Source organism: Gallus gallus, chromosome 1, assembly GCF_016699485.2.
Source record: "Gallus gallus isolate bGalGal1 chromosome 1, bGalGal1.mat.broiler.GRCg7b, whole genome shotgun sequence".
Lineage (NCBI taxonomy): Eukaryota > Metazoa > Chordata > Aves > Galliformes > Phasianidae > Gallus > Gallus gallus.
Window position 1 is genome coordinate 91,696,926 of NC_052532.1, and position 25,252 is coordinate 91,722,177.

A 25,252-nucleotide genomic window follows, 5' to 3' on the forward strand; every position below is an offset into this window, starting at 1 on the left:
ATCTCCCCCACACTCCAGGAGGATCCTGCTTCAGAAGGCAGCAGGAAGCAGTTTACCTGGTGTGATCTGGCGGGCACGCTGTTTACCAGACCCTCTGTGTCGGAGGGCGACTTCTGCGGAGCCTGCTTAACTGGTGACATCAAGCTCTCAGATGTACCGCAGCTGACGAGGTGGCAGAGCAGAGTTTGCACGACAATGTTCAAGAGGCACAAACAAACAAAAGAAAGAACAAAAACAAAAAAACGAGTGATGGCAAGATGAAAATGGCAGGCTACGCCAAAGTAAAAGTGAACATAATGGATTCTGTAATAAACACATACAATTCTCCAGCTCTCCCTAGTCATTTCTCTGTCTCACTCTGTCTCACATTCCTCCCAGTCTCACTGGTGAGTGACATGAAGACACAACTGCTAACACTGGACAACAGCTCCTCCAAAACTCTTGCGTCCTAGATATTCTCATTCAAGTCAGCCAGTCTAAAACTTGACAGCCCACACACCTATATGCTTTCTTCACATAGGTTTCAGACTCAGATAGCAGTGATAAACAACAGCTCTCTTCTAACTATTAGCTAAATAGCCCCGATTACTGAAGCAAGCATGATACCATTGCCACAGTAAAAGTGAACACTTGCAAGAGCCACCAGCTCTCCATACCACCCAAGGTACTTCCTACCAAACTCCACATTAGTTCCCTTGATTTCTTTGGGCAGTGGTTCCAAAATAATTCTGCCCTCTCACAAGAGACAGTAGTCCCTGGAGTGATTACTTTTAGAGTTACAAGTCACATGTATGCTATGTGCCCAGATACAGCTACTTGAATATCTAAATTGGCAAATCTTGTTTGAAAACTCAGAAAACTGTCTTTTGGTAAGAACTAACACCTCTAAAACAAGGTTGCTAGTTTTCACTTGGTGCTTGCTTCTTCTCATTCACTTAGAACAGGACTGAAAAGAAAACAAGCCAGTGACAGACAGAGAAATGAATACCACAGAAGTAAGTATATGAGCCCTCAAAGTTAACCTCAGTAGCTTCTGGGTAGTGCAGTACTGTGTTTCTAATGCTAGGTCTACCTTCTGTTACCCATCCACTCAAGAAAGAAAACTGTCTGCCTCCCTGATCGCAAACACATGAGCTCCCTTTGCTACCACAACCCTCTTGGCATCCTTTCCTCACAATCTTTGTAGGAAGACGGTGTACAAAGCAAGTAGAGAAACAAACAAATAAGGACTGTGACATTAAGCAGACCACCACTTCACAGGGCAATTGCATTTTATCCTTTGGTAAGTCTAACTATAGAAGATTTAGCTCTGCAAACATGCAGCGGTAAAAAAAGGAAGGAAAGGAAAAGGAACGGAAAGGAAAAAGGAGGGGAGGGGAGGGGAGGGGAGGGGAGGGGAGGGGAGGGGAGGGGAGGGGAGGGGAGGGGAGGGGAGGGGAGGGGAGGGAAGGGAAGGGAAGGGAAGGGAAGGGAAGGGAAGGGAAGGGAAGGGAAGGGAAGGGAAGGGAAGGGAAGGGAAGGGAAGGGAAGGGAAGGGAAGGGAAGGGAAGGGAAGGGAAGGGAAGGGAAGGGAAGGGAAGGGAAGGGAAGGGAAGGGAAGGGAAGGGAAGGGAAGGGAAGGGAAGGGAAGGGAAGGGAAGGGAAGGGAAGGGAAGGGAAGGGAAGGGAAGGGAAGGGAAGGGAAGGGAAGGGAAGGGAAGGGAAGGGAAGGGAAGGGAAGGGAAGGGAAGGGAAGGGAAGGGAAGGGAAGGGAAGGGAAGGGAAGGGAAGGGAAGGGAAGGGAAGGGAAGGGAAGGGAAGGGAAGGGAAGGGAAGGGAAGGGAAGGGAAGGGAAGGGAAGGGAAGGGAAGGAAAGGAAAGGAAAGGAAAGGAAAGGAAAGGAAAGGAAAGGAAAGGAAAGGAAAGGAAAGGAAAGGAAAGGAAAGGAAAGGAAAGGAAACTCAGTCACCAGAGCAAGGGGTTTCTACCCTATCTGAGAGACAGAGAAGCTCTTCTGTGACCAAGATGAAATAACCATGAATTGTTTGCTTTATTCACAAAATTCCTAAGATCCATACTATCTAAAAATTATAATTTCTTTTTAAGCAGCTCATGCACATAGGTCACTGCAACTGTAAGTTTTCAAGTGCCAGAGCTCTGAGCCACAGAAACACTTAACAGGGAATTTGTTTTTATCCTGACACAGAAAGGACTTTCTTTTGCTTTAGTCAATGCACCGGCAAGTTCACTGCGGGAAGAGATGGAAGGACACCATTTGAGAGAAGCAATCCCACCCCAGCTAGACATGAGACAATGAAGCCCAAGCATCCAGTGAAATGCATCATCCCTTTGCCAACAGATTCCAGCACAAATTACAGTGAAGTTATGTGAGCAGAGCTAGCTGGTTAGTCAGCAAAAGAAGAGGAAATGTGTACACATACACACAGGTATTAACAGCAACCACCAACTTGATTAGTTACCATGGTGTCTAGTGGGACTGGAAGAGAAGACCCAGCCCTGTTACATTCCCAATCTGGCGTCTATATCAGGATCTCTGTAAGGAGAGGAACATAAGCAGGATCCGATCCCAGCACACCAAGGCAGAAAGGAAAAATAAAAACAAAAAACAAAAAAACACCAAAGTCAGATCATGAACGGAAACTGTGGCCATGCAGTGCCCCAGCCCACCTCAGTTCAAGGCAGAGTTGTTATCTAAGAGTAAGTGCATCTCACCACTACCACCACTCACTAGGTTAGTGTCATGGAGAAGAAAGTCTGTAAGTTTGAAGGGGGTCACAGCGCATTTGATTTCTCTTAGCATGTAAAGCAGAGCTGGTGTGGTCACCAAAAGCAGTATTTAATCTCCAGAGATTACTTTTCTGGGAGAGTAGTTAAATCTACTACAAGAAATTACAGCACATAAGCTACTTCTCCATGCTCAGCTCCAGCACATATCCTTCAGCAGGAGGACACTGAACAGCCGGTCACTCAGAAGTAAAGCATGTGGACCATCTCATGTGCACTTTTGGTGCATGACACTCCTCAGTTTTCAGGGGAAGGACACATGCAGAAAGTGGAAAACAGACTTTCCGCACAATTTTGAGCACATACCACTGCCTTCACTGCACTCGGCTTTACCATTGGCAAAAGCCAACTCACTTTCTCTAAGCTCTCCAACTGAGAGAAGGACAAGGTAAATCTCAATTTAGAAATCTCCATGAGTTTATTTTTTGAGCTGTTTTCTTCCACCCTACAAGCAACCAAAAGAGCCTGCAGGAAGCAGGAATATTTGTTGGGGAAAGAACAGAAAGAAGTTATTAATTGTGATTTCGTCTCCAAAATTAAAGACATAATTTTCACCTTTTTTAGAGAAATAACCAGCTGGTTAGAGAGAAGGATAAAGGAGAAAGTGTTTCCCCCACCACCACCAAGCTCCATCACCATGGGACTCAAGTCTGTTTTTATCAGGTGTTGTTGCTTTCTCTTATCCCCACATCAAAAGATCTGTGCTTCATTTTGGAGATATTCTAAGACAAAAACACTTTTCAGGGATGGCAACAGTTAACTAGAAACAAACAGTGAATGAGAACGGATTTGAAGTGGCTACTCCTTTCTTACTTATTAGAGTGGTGATGAATGCAATTTTGGCAACTGTACTCCAGGCTCAGGAGTAAAACACTGGAAACTGAAAAATTCAGTCTTAACCTTAACAGATTGTTTCTTAAAATTGTGTGTGTGGCACTTTTCCTTCAGGAAGGGTAGAGGGATGAGGGGCTAGGGAAGGGGAGGGGAACAAAACAGCTAGGGGATCTTCAATTAAGTGTTCACAGGGCATAAAAGTTTGTGGCGGGGGATCAACGGTAACATTTAGTGATTTTCAAGTGTAACTCATGGTCAGTAGGTCTTTTCAAGCACAGCAAAAAAGATAATCATTATAGACAGATGACCAGTGTAGCATATGGCCATACCCTATCTCTAGCCACGGTTGCCAAGACCTGGCTGACCCAACTCCTACCCCCCTCTAAGCCCTCCCTCTGATCCTACTGCTGTTCCTCACATCATTCACAGGTGAGGAGAGAGATCTCTTACCCAGAGTAACGTTTTTTAGAGTTGTTCTTTCTCATAACAAGACACACGACAATAGAGATGAGCAGTGTGAGACCTGTAACCGTACCGATGACTATCCCTGCCACCATGGCAATGGGGAACGCAGGCAGGCTGTCTGGAGAGAGAAGGGAGAAAACATTCAACTCTTCTGCATTCCCTGAATAACAGAAGTGCAAATGACACATGTTCTTGACCATGGGTTCTTTTACAGCAGAAGCACTAATGTCATACCCAGGAATTAAAACATGCGGCCTAAATGGTAGCAATAGCAGGCAGCTAGCAGAATAATGTATGAACAGATCAGACACCAAGAGCATTCTTTAAGGTACCATCCTTCAGAAGAGACTTTATATCAAGAATTTTTAACATGTGAAGGAACACAGGTGATAATGACAATAATCCTATCTTATTTTGTACTTGAAAAAATGTTATGTTCATCTGGTAACTCCCAGTGAGGTCAACAGGAAAAGGCAGGCATACTTGAAAGCGCTTCGCACATCTCTCACTAATCAACTAAGAGCGCTGAATGCTGGGTGTTCTCTGGGTAGCATGCAGCAGACAGCCCAATTACTACCCACGATCACTCTAAGAGCATTTATACATGCTTCTGGTGTCTCAAATACATCTCTATACATTTTTATAGAGTCATTCTTCTCCTTCCCAAGTCAGGTTCATTGAAAGTTATTAGCAATATGCTTACAGGAACACAGTATTGCTTTACTCACGTTTTCCCCAGTACAATTTGGGGGAAGGGGAGGCCAAGAAAGAGCAGCCAGAAATAAAAGCCAATCAGAGAATGAGTACAGAAGATTTACAAGAGAAAGAATACACAAAGCACCATTATATCTTTTTTTCATTTGCAAACAACATTCTCCCTCTCATCTTGTTTAATGCAATGAACATCTTTGATTGGAAGCTTTCTTACAAGAATCCATGCTACGCTAGCTACCTGCACCAAATACCAGTAAATTGGTATAAGATGCAGCAGGTACGACACACTACGTAGAAAATCCTTCTCAGACACTTGCATCTGATCACCACAGAATCATTGAGGTTGGAACAAATGTCTCAAGATCATCTAGGCTACCCCCCCTGTCCAAGAAGGGTCAACTTATGCAGCCTTCTCTGTACTCTTTCCAGCTGGGTTTTCACTGTCTCCAAGGATGGAGGCTTCACAAACTCTCTATCAATCCATTCCAGTGCTCAACCACGTTTACAGTAAAAATGTGTTTTCCTATGCTGAGATAGAATTTATTGTGTTGGAAAGCATGTTCGTTGCTGTTTCTCCTGTCACTGGGCACCACTAAAGATCTTGGTTCAGTCTTCTTTAGATACTCTCTCTCACGAGATATTTATAATCACTGGCAAGATCTCCCTGAGTCTTTCGTCCTTTTTGCAGGCTAAACAATCCAGATGAAAGGTGGGCCAGTCCCTCCTTGCTGGATTTGTTCCTGTGAGGACCACATATCGTGCTTATACAAAGCATTCCCAACTAATTTGTAGTACGTAGATCAATCCCATTTTGACACACCTGTATAGAAGGGAATAGCACAATACAGCATCCTGATGATGCAAGGGCATCACACAACATTTAGTATTGTTCATTCTGACTTTAGTGACTTCCAAGAAAACGGCTACATGATCTCTAGCCATTTTACTGATGACACTCTATATGGTAACTGTTGAGTCATGGCCTAAACCACTGATTGATCACCTGGGGAAAGGACTGGGTCAGCCCTGGGAGCACAGGTGAAGGCTGTCTGACCTGTGTGACTGGAAGGGATGGAGCCTGGCTCCAACGCCTCTCTTAGACCTCATTTAAAGGCTGACTGCCACAGGGGAAGGATCTTTTCTTGGAGAAGATTTCCCCTGTGAACCTAGAATCCCCTGATATGGGTGAACAATCTTCTTCCCTTCCTTTATAGCACCTCTCTATTGTGCTGTGCCTTTCCCACTGTATTGATCTGTCCAACCGTTACGTACCCCCATTTGACTGAATATCCTATCAGCAGCTTTCCTAGCTTTCTCCAGTGTTTGATGTCAGTTTGCAACAAGTCTTAAAAAGATATTGAAGATGTAAGTGCCACAACCTAGAGGAAGACATCTTTTCTTCTGCAAACCTTCTAGTAACCCAAAGATCCATCTGCCGTGAAGAAGAATCTTACAAATAATAATGCATTTCAGGAACAGAAAACCAATTGCATTTGAGCCTTATGCAAAGATAAACAGATTTATTTTGAGGCACTCAAGAAGTAGGATTTCATAGTTTTTGTTTTTCTTCCCCTTTGTAGGGGATAATTTTTTTTTTGTTTGCAAAAGTATCAAAAGAGACGTACTTCTGTTAGCAGGCCACCTCCTGTCATGTACTCATGAAAAAAAAACCCACTTTCAGAACAAGAAAGTAGCAATCTAAAGCTATAGTGTTGTTATCTGCTGAAAAAGTGATATTAAAAAAGATGACAATGTCTAACTTGACAGATTTGTTGTTTCTTTGATTCAGATGAGGTTTTCTGTTGGCTAGATTGGATCAAAGACAGAAGTTATATTCTGTTGACAGAGTTCTTAAAAGGCTCTTTTACAAGAGTGCAACAATTTGCACATTAAACTAGAGGCTTTACTGCCTCTCAGAACACAATCCTACAGACTAGAGAAAAGCTTACACAATTTTATGACCACATAGCTTGCTTGGAGAACTATGCCTCCTACCCCTTCTTTTCTGATGTTCTTTAGTACTGCACTTACATGAATTCCTCATAAATACTTGGGGAGCAGTCAATGATCTCATTGTGAAAGATAGTCCCAGCTACATACCAAAGTGTTAGCTTTCAAAGCTGATGTTTAAATTCATAGTTTACCATAAGTCAGAAAACCAGTCTTTCAAGGGAAGTTTTCACTAAAAATCACCTTAATTCAAAGCATCACCCATTTTCTCTGAAAATGTGCTAGAATTAGTTTCTTCCCCGTTTCATAAAACTGAAGTTTTCAAATAGAGGTAAGTACAACAATTTCCATAAAACAATTCTAGTTTTCCTCTCATAAGTGTTCAGATCAAAGATGGACTGCCTCCAGGTAACACAAGCTGCATCAAGCTCTGTTTTAAGTAGCTTCCTATTACTATTAGGTAGTATTACTATCCCTATTAGGTAGGGAGCAACCTAATGTTGAGGACTTGGAATTGCCTACAGATTCATATAATTTAGGCTTTGAATAGGAGTGCTTCCCAGATTCACATATACAAGTATAACAACAGCCTTCCTTCTCTCCTCACCAACAGGATCCTTCCAATGTAGCTGAAGGAGCTGTTCGAGCAAATGTTGTGGAGGAACTGCAATGAAAATCAGCTGAGGTAGCTTGGCAATTTTGAACAGCTCAGCCAACAACAGCAATATATCAGATGACTAAGCCAAAAAGTAAGGCCAGCCAAGCACCTATGGTCTAAGATCATTTAAATGTGTGAGGTACGCATGACCATGTAGAACATTTACAGGGCAGCTGACCCAAATGGATCAAAGGAATATTCTGTACCACACGATGCCATATTCAATAAAACTGGGTAGATGGCTGTGTGTGCTGTTATTGCCTTTGGACAGGCTGGGCAGCAGGTGGCTGGTGCTCAGCAATTGTGTGGTGCGTCACTTGTGGGGTTGTGTTTTTTTAGCTACTGCTGTTGTTGTTTTCCTTTCTTATTAAGCTGTCTTTCTAACTTTTGCCCTCATGATTCCCAATTCTCTTTCTCCATCCACTGAGCAAGGAAGAGCAAGCAAGCAGCTGTGTGGTGCTTTTCTGCTTAGCCAAGTTAAATCCTTTGAGATGATGACAGATTTTATTGGATTGTGGAGACCAAGTAGATGCTAGAGCTGCTTAGCTGCTAATATGCAGGCCTCCATGCTTGCATGGGGCTTGCTTGCCTTACTGTGTATTAGAGTCCAATAACTGTTAGTGGCTGCCAGGGGATGCATGGGAAAGCACAGTACCCAGGCATGACATAAATGGTATGGAATAAGGGTTGGGTACTGTTCTCATTTTGGTTGGAATAGAGTTTCTTCATACTAGCTGGTATGATGTAATGCTTTACATTTGTAAAATGTATGAATTTGCATGAAAACAGTACTGATAACACAGTGACGTTTCAGTTGTTGCTGAGCAGTACTTACACAGAGTCATGGGTTTTGTAGCAGTTTCTTCCACTGTCCTATTATGGGGGAAACTGGGGGTGCATAAGAAGCTGGGAGAGAACGCCACCAGCTAAAATATTCTGTACCATATAATGTTATTCTCAACAACAAAACCAGGGGGAACATGGCTAGGGGAAGCATCGGTGCTCAGGGACTGGCTAGGCATTGGTCAGCTAGTGGTGAACAACTGCACTGTGCATTGGTGGAGTTTATTTGTTTAGTTGCGGGTTGTTGTTTTTCCTCCCTTTTATTTTTCTTTCCTTCTTCCTTATGAAACTGTCTTGATCTTAAGCCACAAATTTTCTAACTTTTGCCCTCCTAATTTCCTTCCCCCCTTTCCCACTGCAGGGGGAGGAGGGAACCAAGCAGCTGTGTAGTACTAAACTGCCTACTTAGGTTAAACCACAACAGTGCCTTTGAATAATTTATAACACCAGATAAATGATTCAGAACAAGTAAATTTATACAAAGGAAAAAAAGTACAAAAGTAGAGATGAGCTCAGATATGGACGTACTACAACCTATTACATGAGTAGTACTTTCACGTATAGTCAGAAAGCAAAATAGGATTATAGCTACAGCTATTGGCCTATAGTTTGAAAATCTGTTTACAAGGTGTTGCAGGTGTTCAAAAACATCTGAATTGTTGCAGCCTGCTCCATGTTATACAAAGTATTATGGCCTCAACTTGAGCACTGAGTGCTGTTTTGGGCACCACAATACAAAAAGGGAGATGAAACTATCATAGTATCCAAAAGAGGGTAACAAAGATGGTGAAAGGTCCAGAGTGCAAGACACAAGACGAACAGCTTAGGTCCCATGGTTAGTTCAGCACAGAGCAGAGGAGCTGAGGGGCAGCACTGAGCTCTGCTCTCTGTCACAGTGACAGGGCCCAAGGGAACAGCATGGAGCTGTGTCAGGGGAGGGTCAAGCTAGGTATCAGGAAAAGGTTCTTCACTGAGAGGGTGATCAGGCACTGAAACAGGCTCTCCAGGGCAGTGGTCATGGCACTGAGCTTGCCAGACTTCAACAAGTGTCTGGACAACAGGGTCAGAGATAGGGTCTGACTTTTAGGGTCCAACTTCACTGTGGAGTCAGGAGTTGGAGTTGATGATCCTTGTGGGTCCCTCCCAACTTGGGATATTCTATGATTCTATGAAACGCAGAGTCATCCATGCATACTAAACTCCATTTGATTGTCCACAGATGATCCTCAGGCTTCATTTTTCCAATATGTGATTCATTTTTTGAGTTCTTATCTCACTGAAGCCAGCATGCAAGTCTGACAAAAAAATATCATCTGAGTTAATGTAGAGTCTTCAGATTTTAACTCAAACAAATGAACAGGCTTTGCTGAGACAGTGTCTTTGCAAAACCAGTTATTGCTTTACTGCATCTTCATAGACTATCAGTGCAGTATAAGAAAATAAACTGAATAAACTGTGATATATACACATTTCAAACTTCTAAGAAACAGAAAGCACTAAGTGAGCTCCAAAGGTCCCATCCAACTCAAGCTACAGTGTAAAAGAGGTGGATGTGGACCTTGCCTACAGTAGATGGAGTAAATATACTTCTTATAGCAGCAGGATCATTCTAACTAGGGAATACACGATTATCTTCTCTAACATATTGAAATCTAGTGGAATAGCTGTATCAATACGGCCACTTATGAATTCAACATTTGTTCTTGTCTTATTAAATATAAATTTGGAAATCTGAGCACCGTGAGAACTGTTTCTTTGCAGGAACTGTCACACCTTGGCTGACCTCCAGCTTACCTAGAACAGCCATATGTTTTGGGTGGCAAGGGGAAATAAAGAGCCAAATTGACATATGGAATCTAAGTGCTCTTGAACTGTGACAACTGTTACTGAATAATAATCAGAAGCTTTAAATGACTGAAAGTAGCCAGCCCTCGCAGATTAAGAGTCAGTATGGATAATATAAGAATATCTGTGTGAAACAGACTAAGTGCACATACAACACAAACACCTCTGCATGGAAGATATTAGCATCTCATTGTCTATCAGTAGACGCTCAGGGCAGATTTCTCCCTCCCCTTCACCCCACGTTCTTAGTATACATACTGCATGGGTTCCAAAACCAAGGTTTTGTCACTTTCTCTCCCTGCATCCCAGATTTCATAAGTCACCCTAAACACTGATATAGCATGATACAGAAAACAATATTCATGGGACGCTGAAATGAGAAGATGGGGTTTCCTCAAAGTTTCCATCAGCTTTTGTTAATGTGTAAAAAGTTTAGGAATTAATGGAAATAAGAGAAAAAAAATGCATGACATTAAGGGCATTGTTGGTTTTGGTTTTTTTTAAAACAGTTGGCAGACTATCAGTTCAAGTATTAGGACCTGGAAGGAGAGAATTACAAAGATGATTCTTCTCTCCAGGCCACTGCCCTACCTCCAAGAAAAGTGAAACAGATACAGAAGAGGGAAAAAATATTATTAAAATAAAATCACGGAGGATGAATACCTTTCTCCACAACTCTCAGCCGGATTTCTCCTGGTTTGACAACAATATCAGGTGGGTTCTTGACATCACAAATATACGTGCCATTGTCCTGGAACTGCATGTTTGATATACTGATAGAAGCATCTTTCTTGTTAAGATCTCCAGCCCAAGTGACCCTGTCTTTAAATGGTATGTCCTTTCCAGTGTACGGCTTTCCATTAGAGTAATAGAAAAACTGTAATAAAGGAAAAGATGATATAAGAACAATTCAATTAGATATTAGGGAGACACCATACTTCTCTTGCTATTACCGCATTATCCTAGAATTCACTATGTAATACTCAGCTAGTATTACAAATTTTGTTTTTCTTTTATTTTTGCCTCCTGCCTCACTACATTAATTTGGCTTGTTGCATCTCAATCACATAACAAATGCTATGGCTTATACCTTAATTATACTATCACAACAGACTGCAAGGTTTGGTTTTCTGTTGCTTTTCTTTTCTCCCATTTTTGAGGACATGGGATATGGCAGACAAAGAGCTGAGGGGAAGAGAAAAATATTAGTAAACTAAGGGTAATAAAAGGACAGAACTGTTCTGGATCACAGCCATCTTTCAGGTGAAGGAAACCTTGGTAAGCCTAGCAGGAAAAGGATACCAAGTTTCCTATCTTGTGTGTTGCTGTGTGTGACTCAGAGCCACAATATAGCTTAACTAACAGACAATACCCTCCTCCCCTCCATTTCCTAAAATACTCCACTAGCAATTTAGAGTGCATCTAGTTGTGTTCCAGAAACCTTTAAGGTGATTTAAATATAGCTGTTTCCTGATTTTCAGGTGACTAAGTCCTTAAAGCTGAAAAAAAAAAAATACTTTAAGGAGAAACTGCACCTTTTTCTCATTATATCTGTCCAAATTTATAAGTTACAGCAGTAGAAGAGCTCTACAGGACGGAGGTCTGCTTTCAGACATAGGGGATGTTTAAGCACTGGACATATCCTTAGAGAGTGATTAAGGCTGTATTACAGCATCATATTCATTCTTTATTTCACATTCTGAAAAAGAATGAAACAATCTTAGCTCAACTAAAACTCAATCTGAGTTCTCTTCCGTTTGGCTTCTGAAGCGTGGTTAAAGAAATCTAGGACAGTATTCCAACTTCCTCTTTCTACAGCCCTCTTTATAAAGGAGTTCCTGTTCCACAGAAGAAACTGGTTACAAAGCAGTCCTCTTTCCATCCAAGCCATCTCCCATCTCTTTCCCTGTTCCTACCTTGATCTGAAGGTTGTCTTTTCTGAAACTAGGGAGACAGATATTAAACTCTTTTAAAGGGAAATTAAGCAGTACAAATGCAGAAAATAAGCAACATGTACAATATATAACACTATAATAGTGGTAATCCAGATTACACGAGCAGTTTCACAGTTCATTTCCAAGTACAAGAGGATACAGAATTTCTAAGATTCCCAAATGCTCATCTATTTTCTTTATACAACTACCACTTAAACATACTGCTCCTCTTACTTAAAAACTACTAGTGTATTTTAGAGCTGCTGCATGCCCCAGCCTTTGCCAAGATCTAGCATGCTGCAATACTCTTAAGCAGCTCTTAAACAACAAAATAAAGCCGCACTGAGATGTGCCTTTAAAACCAAGCAGAAGATCTGCGCATAGTTTCACAGCCTCCCACCCCCGCTAGGTTCCCTACAGCCATTCCTTACTGAGATACGAGTTGCTGCTCCCTCTGGTTGAAAACTCCAAGAAACAGACGCTGCACTGCTGATCACCTCCGCAGATGTGAATGTGCATGGAAGCTTTACGTCCGTTTCATTCTCCACAAACATCTCCTCTGGTGTGGTGACTTCTACTGCCGATACTTTGACTGTATAGAAAAGGTAAAGAGAAGAAAGAAGTAAAACAAGAGGCATCAGTGCTGTTTTGAGAGTCAGGAAGTTGCAGTGGTAACTGTTTGTATCACATTGCAATTTTCCCCTAAAAAGCAAAGAGACAGCAACAACTGTGCAAGCAAGTGTGTGCACAGACAGTGCATTATACTTACAATACAAGCAAGCATACAGCAGGTCAGTTCACTACTCTTTCCGTGTATTATCTGTTACAGGATGTTTTCCATCCACAGATGTTTCCTCTACAACAGTTTATGGAAATCACTTGTACAGTGCAAAGGATGCATTTGCACTCTTCCCTACTGGCTGTCAGCAGAGACTGTAATAAATAAGACCCTCTGGAGGAACTAATATCTTGATCCCAGCTATTACTCAGTTTCCTCTCCAGCTAACATCTTGTTTCCTAACTCTTCAGCTTCTCTCAGCTGAAGGTGGAACAAAAGCTTACCTCCACCAAGCTGAGCAGTAAACTTCTCTGGCACCCAGCAATGCTACCTGATTCTACTCTCTGGCATGCCAAGTCTTCATGTCCAAGACCTCACGAAAAAAAGAAAAATCACCCACGTACACTTTAGAAGCGTGAGAATAGCTTGATTTCTTTCCACCACGAGGCTTCTGCATAGTCAAAGCAGCAAACAGACTACAATCACACTACAGGTTTAAAGTAAACAAGGCTAACTTTGTGATTGTACCAATGGTATTCCTCTACATGGTACGTGAAATTCATCAGGATTTGAAAAAGCTTGGTTAATATATTCCTTATCTGGCATTGTTTAAACTGCAAAAGACACTATTCAGATTTAAGCAGAGAGACAGTACAAGCAAGCTTCTTCTGATCATGGGGTTCTTATGTTTTTAGGCTACAACATCCTATACTCTAGGGCAGTACTCTCTTACTGTAGGTGGAAAGCATGCCTTCCTGTTTGCTCAGTGCCTTGATTTATTTCTGAACTTGGAATAAACTAGTTCTTGAAGTAGCCAACTGAAAATAAAGACCACGGTTGAAAACAGTTACTAAAAACAAAAACCAGGACACCCACATCAGTCCTTAAATGATGGGGTTTATGCTTTTAGTCAATGACAGCTACCAGCTCAGTAACCTTTGGGAGTCTGATAGCAAGCTTCTTTCAAGCAATACAATCATCCCAAGGAGGTACCTATTTGTCACAAACTGGGCTGTTTTTAATCAGGGCTTAAAACTAAGCTAAGCCTATGCTCCATAGAGAGATTTTAGAAACCAGCTTTTACACAAGAAACTGTGAGCCTGGTTTGCCAAGGAACAAAGCCTGCTTGAGCTGTACCATTCACTCCCCCCCTCACCCCGTGACTAATGGGCAAGTCCATCTGACCAACGGCAGCCAAGGGCCACAAGCACAGCAGGTAATGGCAGCTGGCCCTGCATGGCAGACCATATGCAGGCTCTGGAAGCGGTCATTCAATCTGTGAGATGTCTGAACAATGAAAGAGACGAAAACACCCTGGCCAGCTGGGTAAACCAAGCAATCAGTACGTGCAAGGCTTTGTAAGGAACTGCCGCCTCATTCAACTGGCATGGCAAACAAGGGTAAGGCACAGCACGTGCCCAGGGGACATGGAATGAGCACGTAAGCACTGCATGGGTAGAAGAATTAAGCATGCCAGTTTAATTACAATAACTAAAAACAGAAGAAGCCACCATTCATTTACTTTGCCATTCAAAGGCCATGCTATTCACTCAGATCCACTCTCTTCAGTCCCATCAGGTTATCCCTGATTCTTCTGAGTACCCTGTCACCACTGCTCTTATTTCAGATGACTGAAAGAGAAAGAGCACCCTAAGGAAGGGGAATTTTCATCAAGAGCTTGTATCAGAGCTTCTTTTTGTCTTGTGCATATTCTGTGAGCCAAAAAATATTCTTTTGTAAAATAATTACCAAATATTTGTTTGGAACATACAAAGGCTTCTAGCAATTCAATTAAATGAACTCAGAGCTGCTGTGCTTTATGTATTTTTTCCAGCTAATTGAGTGGAGAAGAAAAAAAATAATCCATTGTTTTGAGTCCAAGCCACAGAACAAGTCTTCCTTTCAAGCGTAAGACAAGCAAGATGCCCTCAGCATTTATGTAGGAGGACAAATAGTCTGCACAGACATTGTCTGCTTGTACGTGGTACAGAGAACTCCTTGCCACAAACAGGGAGTGGGAAGCACAGATCAGCTTCTAAAGAAGTCCCTGTTCTAACTTAGTAACAACACGAGAGAAATGTAGTAAAGAAATCCAACTTCTTCCTACAGTCAGAAAGGCGGGAACTACATAATAACTTGTACAGGCATTTTACAGACAATTTAGTTTTCGCTCTCTACTTGTTGTCTCAACTTCACAACTTTCTTTGCTCATTCTCTCCCTTCCCCCAGCATAGTATCATGGAATTGCTCAGGTTGGAAAAGGCCTTAAAGATCATTGAGTCCAACCACAACCTAACCATACTACCATACCACCACATCCAAATGGTTTTTAAACACATCCAGGAATGGTGACTCAACCACCTCCCTGGGGAGCCTATTCCAGTGCTTAACATCCCTTTCTGTAAAGAAGTGTTTCCTGTTATCCAACCTAAACTTACCCTGGTGCAACTTGAGGCCATTTCCCCTCATCCTGTCACCAGTGAGAAGAGACCAGCCCTGATTGCTGGCAGCCCGATTGCAGGCTGTCACTGCAATCACCTTTCAGATACTGGAAGAGAGCAATAAGGTCTCCTCTCAGCCTCTTTTTCCCCAGACTGAACAGCCCCAGTTCCTTCAGTCTCCTCACAGGGCATACTCTCCAAGCCCTTCACAAGCCTTCTTGCCCTTCTTTGGACCTGCTCCAGCACCTCAATGTCCTTTCTGTACTGAGGTGCCCAAGAATGAATAAATAAAGAGGTCATTCATCATTTGCTCCTTCAGCACACACCACTACAACATTTTTTTTTCTTCCCCTCCGCTGTCTTATATCAGGAGATGTGACAACTAGCAGTAGAAAGGCCACAGTGTTTGATAATTGTTCACCCTTAGCCCTCCACTCATACTTTTGGGTATACAGTAGCAGTTTAAGTATATACAGTAGCAGTTCCCACAGCCTTGAACTCCTTAGTCTCCTCTACCGTAAAAACACATGGATAATGTCCATCCCTAGATCCTCATCTTCTCTTTCCACTTAGGCCAGACTGACATCCCTCTTCCACATCTTCTATCTATTTAAATACTTCAGTTGGAGAGAGTTGGATTTGGAGTCATATTCCCATCACATTTATCTACTGATCCACTCCTCAAGCTTTCTGAGCCTTAATTCTATTCAAGAAGAAAAAATTATCAGGACACCATCAGAGAGAGCAGAGCTGAGGAATGGAAGGTCTGAAAGCCAAGTAGGGCAAAGATACACATACACTATTTGCTCTTCTCCCACCAAACCTCATTTATCCTACCATCTTTTCCAAATGCCCAAAGGCCCGGTATTTCCATCTGAACACCTCTTCTAACTTTCAATTGCTTTAATCCTTCTCAACAGAAATGTGCTTTTATTTTTCCCGACCAATCCTCTAAATGGGTCTCCTCTTCCAACATTTATTTTCCTCTCTCTAGTGTTGCTGGAATTGTTTTACTCCAATTACATCAACCTCAAAAATTAAACTCTCAGCCACGACACTCTCAGTGAAAATACTTCTAATCCAAAGTCCAATGGCTCATCCCCTGCCAAGCCTTGGGACCGGTGCTCCATCTTCATCTTCTTTCCCAGGCAGCTCTATTCCTCAAATACGATAAGACACTCTTCCTCCATCCTTCCATCCTATCATTTCTTATTGTTCCCAAACTGGATTTTCATCTTCCACCAAGGCTCCCTGTTTTCACACCTCTTCCCTTGGTAGCTTGCCTCTGGATCTCACTGCAGAACACGTTCAACTGCCATCACTGCACTGACTACTCAGACCTTCTCTGCTCAGGGTCCGTCTTCTTCTGTTCAAAGAATATTCTCAGTCCGACATCTTTGTCAATGCTAAGTTGTTAGTTCACACTACATGGAACTGAAACACAGCTCATTTCTTCCCCCAGAGCCTTCCACCACTGCATTTATCACCACGGTTCATCACCATGGAGCAGTGCCACATGCCTCTCCGACTCAACCTGAACAGTGTTTTTTCCGCTTTTCCTCAGTTAGAGGATATAGCTGAAACTTCCTGAGTCTTTCAGAGTTTCCAGCCACCTGCACGGCTGACAGTAGTTCAAGAACTCCACCTTGTACAATAATGAAGAGCAAGATGCATTTTGCTCTGGATTTGAGGAGTACTTCTGGCCTTCTGTCAATAGATACGGTGATTCTTTTCTAAAAGTTATTTCAATTGCAAGCTTATCTACATCTTTCCCCCTTTACATTTTTACAAAAATATAAACCATCTGCTTCTCACAGGAAGTGTCTCATGGCCTATTTCCTAGGAGTTCTTATTTAGGGTAGGATCAACAACATCTGCATCAACTAACTAGCGGGCAGCTTTTGCCTCTGGCCACTGAATCCCCAGAAGCACAAAAAGGAAGGAAGGATCCCGACTGGCTTCTTCTCCACAGAATGGATACAGTTACTGTGTATCAGAGCTTAAAAGCTGAACGCTCAGCTACCACAGCTGGATGTTACTACTGATGTACCATGCTTTGAAAGTGAGCTGAGGTTCCCCTAAGGACCAATGGTTGCTCATGTTCCCCAAACACTACCCTCAGCACTAACTGGCTGACATCCAGGCAACAAGAATGCCTAAGGCACTGTCTCTATCTAGTCACTAAACGACCTCACTGCAAAATAAAAGACTGGAAGGAGGGGAAAAAGTAAAAAAGAAAAAGCTGTGCCATTGGTAAAATAGAAGCACAGCACCTGGCAAACTTGAATCAGTCAATACATGGCAAGGACATTAGCAAGCACAACATCCCAAATGCTATTTTGTTCTACTGAAAAAGACAAGCACTAATATAATTACTGGGAACTGAATACTAACTGCTCCAAGGGTAACACTAGGAAGATATCATATATGCAAGATCACCATTTGCTTCCATGAATTGATGACAGAAGATGCAGAACTTGCCATACACACATCAGAACAAGCATGACACTGCTACAGCAGTTATATTATACAGCATCTCCACCTAACCAACTTTAGTGACTAGGTATTGTTTCACTTTACTTGCTGTGAATGAACAAGACCTTCCTAACTCTGAAGGTGCAGTTCTACAGCAGCTAAAGTGGATCCAAAGACTTAGAGCTTCTAGTTTCCTTTGTAATAACACCACAGCATGTTTGCCAGGATGTACAGAACTAGGGAAAGAGTTGCATGTTTTCAGCTAGTTCAGCCCTGATTCAGAACACAAACCCCTGGCATGCATATGTCAGCACTGATATGAGTGGAGCGATGTGTTGCTCTGAAACCACCCACATGAAGGAATCCTTTACACTTACCCAGCAGAGAAGCATAGGAAAATGAAGTCATTCAGAACAGATAACAGACAAGCATTCTTAACCACAAGAGTTTGCATCTAGTTAGTTAAACAAATTATGGTTAACTATTCAACTTCCAGTGAGACTAAGAGCCAACAAGCATACAGTATTCATCAGAGAAACATAAAGGATTGCAGCATGACACTGCTAATTGAACTTCATTGATACCTTCCAAATGGGATACACTTCAATGGAGAAGCTGTTGGAGAAGGTGGCTAACCACTCTTTACAGCACACTGAGGGTGATTTCCCTGCAGGCATTCCCTCAGGGCGATCTTTGTCCAGGTCAGCCGAACCTAAGCCACACATGATGGGAACTTTATCTGTACAAGAGGCACTGTGTGTGTGACTATCTAACAGGTCAAAGTCTGGATACCTCCCCTTGTCCAATACTCCTCTTTACATTCAAAACTGTATTTTTATTCCTTCTGCTAGCGAATGTCCCTAACATTTCAGAGGATCTACTCAAACAGTGCAAGCTTATTTCACTTCCTTCAGGCTCTCTTAAAACGCCTCCAAAACATTTGGCAACAGTACCTGCATAAACCCAACAGTGCCTAAGCTGGCAGTGTTTAGAGAGAAATGTTTACTTAAGCTGTTTTTTGTTGTTGTAGTCTTTTCCCCCCTTTTGCTTTGTATCCTGATTGCTCACACTTTTTTCATGGTGTTTAATGAAAAAAAAAACTTTTGGGCAAGATATGGTTTTCTTCTACAATTTTGTGTACAAATATAGGGCACCTGCTGTAGTAGGCAGAAGTTGAAAATGGAACTTGGTAGCACTTCACAAGGAAAGCTTTTCTTGACACTGAAAGTTTACACTAATTAACACATAGTTGGAAGTCTTTTAGAGACCAGTCTGCACTGAGATCAGGCACCCAATGAAAAAGTTCTGCTAATTAAGGCCATGAATGCACCAAAATAAATTTGATTGCCCTGGACCCAACTCAGCTTGATCACTAGGAGTGCCAACAAAATTAGAACACAAACTAAAGCTGTATTCACGGGCATTTTATTCCTCAAGTACTGACACAGGCTGAGTGGAAACTTCTTATCAGACCACCAACAGATGGTGCAGTTTCCAAACAACGTTGTCCTCCTCCTGAAATGACTAGTCATCAGTTTACTAATTAATACAAACAAATTGCTTCATATAGTTGAAACATGTCTAGTAACACATTCATTTCTATCAAGTATAAATAGTCTCTTACAGATGAAAGATCGGAAAATAATCAAAATGTCTGATGGAAGAAAGATCTTAAAGAATTCAGGCAGGCTGTTACAGGTAACAAGTTGACAATAGAGCCACGGATCAGGAAAATAGAAATAGGTGCATTAATACAACGGACTGGACAGCTCACATTTAAAGGTCTTGACTAAGCCACAGTAAGTCAACATATCTGTATGTTCACAACAGTTTCCGTAGCAGCTGTAATTCTCCAGGACAAAGAAGGATGTGAGATTTTCTAGTGATTAGGAGGTCGTAAGTCACAAAAACGATATACACTTGCTAAAGAGTGTTTTCGTTAAGAGATACTCAATGTCATTGTGAAACATAGTGCATGTCGACATCTCTCTCCAACTACAGTTTCATGACATTTAGTTATTTCTCATACCAAAAGGTCTTCACATACAACCAGCAAGAAACAACAGCAGTCAGCTCCCTACAACACGTTTTAGAAAAGCAGCACAGAGTTATACTTCCCTACTACAATTACAGGTGCCTACTTCTCCAAAGGCCACCGTTACCTCATTTTCAATAAAACATGTGGTGGAGCAATCCTATCTTTGATGGTCTCAACAGCTAGGAGCAGACAAGCCCCAATCATTCCTCTGAAACTCCACTGAGATCTGTTGAAGTATCCAGATGTGGAATCAAATTTCCATATGAAGAATTCATGTTGACATTGACACAGTTCAGCCTTAACACAGAAGAAAAATCCATGCAAGCCACTCCAGCCAATAACAAAACATGTTGTATTTCATAAGAACAACACACAAGTATTAAGGAGCCATATACCTTGGCCTAAGAAGAGACTGTCCAATCACCTCCACACCAGAAATCCATCATGGTGTTATCTGAAGTCTCATTGAGTGTATAAATATAAATGTATAAAAATACATATATACATGCATAATCCTGTATACACATTATTGTACATCACTTTGGTGGGTTGAACCTACCTGGCTCCCAGACACCCACCCTCTCACTCCTGTTTACCAAACAGGATGGAGGGAGAAAATAAGATGAAAAAGCTCATGGGTGAAGATAAAGACAAGGTGATCACTTACCACTTACTATCACAGGCAAAACACATTTGACCTGGGGAAAGTTATTTTAATTTGCAATAAATTGTATGAAAAAATGGATTATGAGAAAAAGAAAAAAAAAAATCAAGCTCACCTTCACTCAATTATTTCCAATTCTGCTCCCTCCCCAGGCAGTCTGTGGCAGATAGAAGGTTACAATCAACCCACAATGGCTCCTCTCTGCCACTCTTTCCAACTCACACTTTTCCCCCAGTAAAAGCACAGGTCCTTCCCATGGGCTGTGATTCTTCTGAAGCTGCTTCTGCACATGCTCCTCTATGGGCCACAGTGTGGATATTTCCTCCTCCACGATCTCCTCTACAGGGTGCAGGGAAATACCAGCTCCATCATATTTTCTTCCAAACTTTCCACTGCAGGGGCATCTCCGCTGTAGTGCCTGTGGCACCTCCTCTGCCTTCTCTTCCCTGGGTGCCTGCAGGGCAGTTTCTTACACTGCTCCCCTGTCCCCTGCCTGCTGGGTGGTGTTTGCCCTTTCCTCTCCAAGCTGCACCCAAAGCGTTGCCATGTTGGCTGCTGGGCCAGGCCTCACCTCACACAGCAGCATGGTAACCCCTAGCCCAATCTTGACAGAATACCCAATATATTCATACAGAACACAAAGCAAAATCAGCTACAGAAAGGATGACCAGACAGAAATCATACCAACCACTCCTAAGATTTAAAGCAACAAAAAACAAGTTCTGCTGCCCCAAAGGAGGGGAGAATGATCTAGCTCTACTCTGAACATTGAACCACCAGAAAAACATTTCAGTGTTACAGCAGCTCCTCAGGTCTCCTATCTCATCAAGTACTTCTGTCTGCTGAAGAAAGAGAGCCTCCTGCCTTTGGTAGCACAGCCAGTCCTGCAGCACCCTACCAGCTTTGAGCAGCAGAAACGCTGCTGACACCTCGCCCATGAACACCTACCACTGACTTGCTGTTGGGAATGAGCATCCCCCAAGCAGATACGAGCCCAGAAGAACAGCTGCTAACACATTCGCTTTCTGTTGGCCTCTTTGCGCAGTCAGTTGGGCTCTGCCTGACTCAGAGATAAGAGAAAAAGTGAAAAACCACTGCATTTTATCTCCTTAAGTGGAAGAAATAAGGTTTCGCTGAAAGCCTTAAGCAGGCTGTGGTAGCACGGTCAAAGCTGTCAATAAGTGTCACTTAGCCCTGCATATCTCTGTGTACCTATTTGACAGAACTTACAGACAAGTCTTACAGTCACTTTGGTACCAGCTCCTACAAGCTTGGTTTTTCAGGTAGTTTCCTTCATATTATGCAGAGCTGTTCATTATTCTGCCAAGGGGCAGCAGAAGATCTCATGCCAGATTTATGTCTCCAGTCTATGCTTTTAACAAGAGACTACGGACAAGCATGAGAAACAGCAGAGAGTGCCTGAGCTCCCTTGCAAGCTAGGCCACAGATTTCTGGCTCTATCCTGTGGAAGTCACTTAACTGCTGTACTACTCCCTCAACCTGGCAAGCATAAGAATGTAAATGCTTGTGAAGGCCCAGAGTTCCACAAACAAGTATTACTGTTGAACTGCTTCATGTTCCACAGTTACACAACCAGTCATACGTCAGGTTTGGGCAGACGCATATTTAGCATAGAAGGCGATAACATCTAGCCCCGTTCTAGTAATTTTTCCCCCACGGATCACAAGGCATTATACTTCCCTGCCTGTGCCAGAGACTGGGACACCAATCAGCAGCCCAGGCACTTTCCAACCTTAAGTGGTTTTCCTTCTGTTACCAACTCAGTTTACAATAGCTCAAGTTCAGGTAAACAGTTCTTGTTGACCAAGTCAAACTGAAACAATTAAAAGACCCAAGGAGACAAGTAAACTTACTTAAAGTGCAAAGGGTATCTGGAACAGCTGATAACAACTATTTTACCTCTAAACATGCAATACTAACACAGCTGCTAGCAAACACAGCAGATTATCCCTGGGCATAGGGAAAGATTCATGAAAATAGGAACTGAGATTAAAGAGGAGCAACAGAAAACAAGATAAACAATATACCTTAAAATAGTCTCCTTCCACATAAAAGAACATCCTTAAGTTTGTTTAACTACAGAACCGAGAGAAACTGAGTACATATGCTCAACATATGACAGATTTTGAAGAAAGGATCCCATTATCACAAACATTTCATAGAATTTTTACAGCAATCCACTAAAAATGTCACAATGTCTACTAAAGAAATTAGAGTATTAAGGATCAGAAGTTGGAAACAAAAAGAATTCAAGGCACAGAGAGCAAAGGTATATGTCACTGGCTGGAACAACTGCCTCCACTCTAGGTCAGCACTAGGTACAAGTTGAAATGAGATGGTATTCAGGTGGTATTAAGAAATAAAAACACAACCATGCTGTGAACTGCTGATACTCTGAGAAAATCTAGCACTAGCAGCACAGAAACTAAGTCACCCAACTGATTACTCCCCAGCTAGCAGGATACTCAGCTAGCAGGGTCATAAGGCCAATCTGTTCTGGTATGACTGAAGACTTACCTTCAATAGCTTGAGCAAACCTAAAGCTCTTTGCAGACTCCATCCCTTACCACTTCCTCTGATGCTTGCTCACCCTAATCTTTCACTACTTGCTAACCAAACTCGGTAACCAATTCAGTAAGCGAATAATTACTTATAACCTGTGTCACCGTGACTACAAAACCGAAAGAAAAAACCCATGCTACATATTTTCAAGTAATTCTTGCTTCACAAGAATTTGTTAGTGGCGATGCCAATTTAAATAGTTCCCATGCCCACTCATGACGTAACATGATGAATCTGACCAGGAACTAGCTCATGTTCAAAAGAACATTTCTTCTGTTGTTTTCTTTTAAACCAGACCAACACCCTAACCCAGTTTATTGTGCACCATGTTTGCACACCACTGACTGTAAGATTAGGAAGAAGTGACGAGCAGCTGCTTCAGACAGCTCGCCTCTGGAAGGCTTCTCTTTCTGGAAGTGCTGATGGCTTTCCTTCTCTCCCTGTCTATAGCACTTTCTCAGTTTACACCAGAGCGCTTCTAGAGACAACCCTTCCAATTAAGGCAGCACTTTCACCCGTGCCTGTGCTGACTTTGTCAAGCTTTAGGGTATGCAACATCACCAGCTCTTCACCTTCCACACTGGAAGAGTGAAGCAAATGGAAAATTCCAAGATGCATTAACCAATGAAGTCTTGGAAGTCTTGTTGCACATACAGCTGTATAGAATTTATTACCAAGAGAGCCCTGTTCACCATACTTCAAGACCTTACAAAAACATGAGAGCAAAAACTGTAAACAGTGGCAAACAGACAATTGAGGATAATCTCCTACACTGGCTATTTCACCTAACTGAAGTACACCCGCCCTGATTTGACCCACCTCAAGTATATCCAGCAAACTTCCTTAACTCCACTTAACACTATGCGTATTAAGCACCAGCAAATGTACTGCTTCTTGTCTTATAGCTTCTACTATCTTCTTCTGCCAGATTGGAAGGAAAAAAATCATATGACAATCAACTTTCTTGCTCTCCTCATGCATTTCAAGGCAAAAGGTAGAGCAGCATGAACTGGAAACTGCTAACCCAACAGTAAAGACAAAAAATGCAGAAGCTGAAAGACACAGCAGTAAAAGGGAACATACACATGACTTGATGTAATCATCTATAAAACAGGCTTTTTTAGGACAACTAGCAGACTGATCTGATCACTTTAAAGTGATAGAGGTGGGAAGGAATCACTGGAGAGACTGCCTGACTGAAGGGTAACCTAATCATTCAACTAGTCCAGAAAACAATACTGATGTTGACCATGCACCAAAGTGCACATCCATAGCACCCGTGCTATGGGTATGGGTACAGCACACTGTGAAACGCCATACCAAGTAAATACTTGCTCTGCTAAATGGCTGTTGTCTTAAGATAAGCATAAATCACTGCAATTTGAATTCCCTATCAGTTCAGACCTTCTTGTCCTCTCCTGTCACAGCTTCCATTTACACAAGAATTCAGTATCTTTTCTATTGCGCTAGTCACTATACGCAGCGTAATTCTAATCTAGACCAGCCCACTAATGAAGATAAGAAAACCTCAATAAAGAAAAAAAAAACCAACAACAAAAGACAGCAGCAAACACCATAAGAATATAGAAGTTTCCACACTCAGAGCTTCCTGCACTTTCTGATTCATTCCTGGGATACCTTGAGCAAGCATTCAATAATCTTTCAATTTAAACCTGACAGGATGTCTGCCTTGTAAAACCAGGACAGATGGTACCCTGTACAGTACACAGGGCACTCACAGCCTCCTGTTCCCAGTCAGGATAAGACAAGGCCCCCCGAGAGACAGTGCAATAGCTGATTAACACATTCCTTAATCCACTGCAATTCAGACAGCAAGTGAAAAGGTTGTGCGTATCATTACACAGAGGTAGAGGACTGGGAAGGCTGGGGTCAAGGGAAACCTGGGCATCTCACAAGCCACATTCTATCACCAAAACATAAAGCTATATTTTCAACTGCTTCAAAAACTTACTGCTGCTACAAGCAAGATAACCTGAGCAGCAGTCCCACCTTCAACCCAGCTAGCAGAGAGTTTACCCACCTTAACACTTCTTCCCCTTGCAGAAACCAAGTGCTTCAGGCAAGGAAACCTTCCTACCTACAGTATCAGTGGGCTCTGTTTGAAAGAACTAACTGCTTCTGACTGGGTGAACACAACAATCCTGACTAAACCTGGCACAAACATTAAGAGAGCACTGCAACCCTGACTTGCAATGTTATTTTCATGAAACATTTCAAGAAGCAAC

General features: G+C 42.2%; 1 protein-coding gene across 4 annotated transcripts in view; it reads right to left on the bottom strand.

The window, feature by feature from the left end:
- MPZL1 (myelin protein zero like 1) overlaps positions 1–25,252 on the bottom strand; it is a 37,491-nt gene that overhangs the window by 9,156 nt on the left and 3,083 nt on the right. The window contains exons 2-6 of one of the 4 annotated variants that reach the window (XM_040664245.2): positions 12,459–12,619; positions 10,757–10,970; positions 4,069–4,201; positions 2,460–2,533; positions 56–162 (exon numbers count right to left, since the gene is read on the bottom strand). In XM_040664245.2, coding sequence (XP_040520179.1) covers positions 2,500–2,533; positions 4,069–4,201; positions 10,757–10,970; positions 12,459–12,619 — 542 coding nt within the window. In that variant the 3' untranslated portion in view covers positions 56–162; positions 2,460–2,499. Of the gene's footprint in view, positions 1–55; positions 163–2,459; positions 2,534–4,068; positions 4,202–10,756; positions 10,971–12,458; positions 12,620–25,252 lie in introns of those variants that run through there. The other 3 variants (XM_416652.8, XM_046912778.1, XM_040664255.2) reach the window with 3 other exon arrangements.